Genomic DNA, 3,300 nt, shown 5'->3' on the forward strand with positions numbered 1-3,300 from the left:
TTTTTTTTTTTTTTTTTTTTTTTTAATGTAATGGGTTGAGTCGAGTTGACCAAGTCCTTTACACCCCGAACCCATATCCAACCTGAACTGGATAGGATCATAAAAAACCAACTTAATATGACCAAAGATTTTATCTAACCTAACCTAACCCTTATAATTCAAGTTGGGTCAGTACGGATTCCCAATTTACGCCCCTGTTGAGAAGATTGTATTTCGGGTTCCCAATTTACGCACCTATTTGAGAAGATTGTATTTTAGGTGAAGTAAAAATAGGTATGTTATAGAGGTTGATTTGGGGTAAGTATTATGACCCAAGTTGTGGTAGTTCTTATAAAGAATGTTTCGTTCTCCTCCCCAATCGAGATGGGATCTCACAATCCACCCCCTTTGGAATCCAAAGTTTTCGTTGGCACTCGTTTCCTTCTTCAATCGATGTAGAACCTCCCAATCACTCCCCTTCGAGGCCCAGTGTCCTTGTTGGCACATCGCCTCATGTCCACCCCCCTTCGGGGATCAGCCTCCTCGCTAGCACATCACCTGGTAACGTAGCTCTGATACCATTTGTATGGTTCAAGCCTACCACTAGCAGATATTGTTCTTTTTAGGCTTGCCCTTTCGAGCTTCTCTCAAGGTTTTTAAAACGCGTCTGCCAGGGGAACGAAACATTCTTTATGGGTGTGCTCCCTAGTAGACGCATTTTAAAAACCTTAAGGGAAATCCGAAAGGGAAAGCCTAGAGAGGACAATATCTGCTAGTAGTGGGCTTGGGCTGTTACAAATGGTATCAGAGCCAGACAACGAGCCATGTGCTAGCAAGAACGTTGAGCCCCAAACAGCGGTGGACACTAGGCAATGTGTCATCAAGAACGTTGGGACTCGAAGGGGGTGGATTGTGAGATCCCACATCGATTGGAGAGAGGAACGAGTGTCAGCGAGGACGCTAAGCTCCAAAGGGGAGTGGATTGTGAGATCTCACATCGGTTGGAGAGGGGAACGAAACATTTTATGAGTGTGGAAACCTCTATCTCTATCAGACGCGTTCAAAGGAAAACCTAAAAAGAAAAGTTTAAAGAGAACAATATTTGCTAGCGACGAACCGTGCAGTTACACGATCTAACCATTAAGTGTCATAGACTCACTAAACTTAATTCGAACCAAACTTGGATCTTCGTGTTAGATCGGGTCAACCCCAATGATTAGAGTTGACTTTAACAAGTTGCATTAAAGGAACACTTTGAAATCCTCTTACTTTATTCATTATCCTCATTATCCTCAAAGCTGCGTGCAAAGTACCATCATTTGCTGCAGCTACCAAGCGGTGCGCCACACAAACACTTATTATGAAAATACTCATAAACATCAAACTTCTGCAGCTCTCCGCCAACAGGAATCTCACCGCACAGCCGATTATAACTCACATTCAAATACTGAAAATTCAGCTTTGTCATCTCAGGACGCAAACCCCCAAACACCTTATTATGGTTAACATCCAACGAAGTCAAGCTCTGAGGAAACACAGCCTCCGACAAGTTAAACTCCAGCTGATTCCTCGACAAGTCAACGATCTGAACGGTCTTATTTGACCCAAATATCATAAAGGCGTCGCCTTTAAGCTTGTTGCGGGACAAATCAATGGAAGTGAAGTTCAATCTCGACAAGGAAGATGGGATTTTCCCAGAAAGTTGATTGTGTGAAAGAAACAGAGACGGGCCCTGTTCTCCGGTGAAGTAACCGAACGAATCTGGGATTTCTCCGGTCAAATTGTTTCTGTCCAATTCTAAACCGCCGAGATTTGGGAGTTTGGAGAGAGAATTTGGAATGGTTCCGTTGAAATTGTTGAAGGAAAGGCTGAGAACGAAGAGGTTGGAGAGGGTGCTGAGGAAATCAGGGATGGGACCGGAGAGGCTGTTCCAGCTGAGGTCGAGGTATTTAAGGTTATGGAGTTTGGCTATGTTGGGGTGGATGGGTCCGGTGAGATTTGGGAGTTTGTGGAGAATGAGGGTTTCTAAAAATGGAAGGTCGCCGACGTAGGGTGGGATTTGGCCGGAGAGGCGGTCGTCGGCGAAGATGGTGAGGGAGGTGATGCGGTGGGTGGTTCGGTTGCATTTGACGCAGTACCAGTGGCAGCAGTCGGTTTGAGGGTCCCAGGAGGTGAGGATGTAGGGGTTGTTGAAGGCTTTTTTGATGTTGAGGAGAGCTTTCTTGTCGTCTTGGTGGCAGAGTTCTGCAACAGAAATGGCGATGGAGATGGAGAAGAGGAAGAGGGAGAGCCATCGGAGGTTGAGTTTGGAAGCCATGGATTTGAGTGAGGAAGGTGGAGGTGATGAGTAGCTGAGATATAGATTTGGGATTTAAGGATGCATCTGGTGAAGGCTTTGGACTGTGGACTGTGGACTGACAGCTAAAGACGCGTAGTAGCTCAGCTCATGTGGATCATGGAGTAAAGAGGCTTTGAGAAGTCAGCAACAATTGAAGAGGTTGGTTTGGATTTGGTTTCTTGGATGAGTACATGATAAGAACTTTAAAGTGTGTTTTACTCGTGAGTATGTGATATTCGTGTAAAAGAGGGGCACATAAATGAATCATGATTAATGAGAATTATCCTAAAATGGGAGGTACGAAGAAGGGTTACAAGAATTGAAATTTATTATCTATACCAACAAGGTATATCTTCCTTTTCAATGGCCCAATCATAAGAACTTTAATGTTAAGTGTGTTCTGCTTGAAGCAGTTTTATGTTTAGTGGCTTCCTGTGAATTTTTTTAGGAGGCATGTGAGTGTTACGGTGGATCCTGAAAAGATTGAAATCGTAATCAAGTGGTCGCATCCGACCATAGTCATTAAGATGCATAGATAACACCCCTCTTACCCCGTTGACTAAAAATGGGAGTTCTTACGCTTCGAACAAGGAAGCTTAATTTGATCTAGTTTTGGCTCTAGTGCTATCGGAGCCAACAAGGACGACAAGAAGATTCATAGTATATAGTGATGATGGTGTTAATATAACACATGCGGAAGCAATTTGGATCTTAGGCACTTTTAGAACATCAATTATTGTAAATCACTAGCATGTTCATAAGTATTAAAACTTAATGAGTTTAAGTACTAACCTTTTGTAGTTCAAACTCCTTTTGCCTCACGAACCGGTTTCGAACCACCACTAGTGTCTTCTCCACTATCCTCCGGCCTTAGAACGGGATTGTGGAATCCGGTGAGTGACTAAACTTGGGAGGGATTTTGTATATGTGAAAGAGAGTGTTTGTGAGAAGTTTTTCTCAAGGCTTTTCATCAAGATGAAGAA

At 43.5% G+C, this 3,300-nt stretch overlaps 1 protein-coding gene across 1 annotated transcript; it reads right to left on the reverse strand.

Annotated features, from left to right (window-relative positions):
• Positions 1 to 1,067: 1,067 nt before the first annotated feature.
• LOC111432468 (polygalacturonase inhibitor-like) lies at positions 1,068 to 2,465 on the reverse strand. The gene has a single exon (XM_023069366.1). The coding sequence runs from the start codon at positions 2,294 to 2,296 to the stop codon at positions 1,295 to 1,297; it is 1,002 nt and encodes a 333-aa protein (XP_022925134.1). The 5' UTR covers positions 2,297 to 2,465; the 3' UTR covers positions 1,068 to 1,294.
• Positions 2,466 to 3,300: the final 835 nt, after the last annotated feature.

The sequence above is a fragment of the Cucurbita moschata genome, unplaced genomic scaffold (genome assembly GCF_002738365.1).
Source record: "Cucurbita moschata cultivar Rifu unplaced genomic scaffold, Cmos_1.0 Cmo_Scf00038, whole genome shotgun sequence".
In the NCBI taxonomy this organism is placed as follows: domain Eukaryota; kingdom Viridiplantae; phylum Streptophyta; class Magnoliopsida; order Cucurbitales; family Cucurbitaceae; genus Cucurbita; species Cucurbita moschata.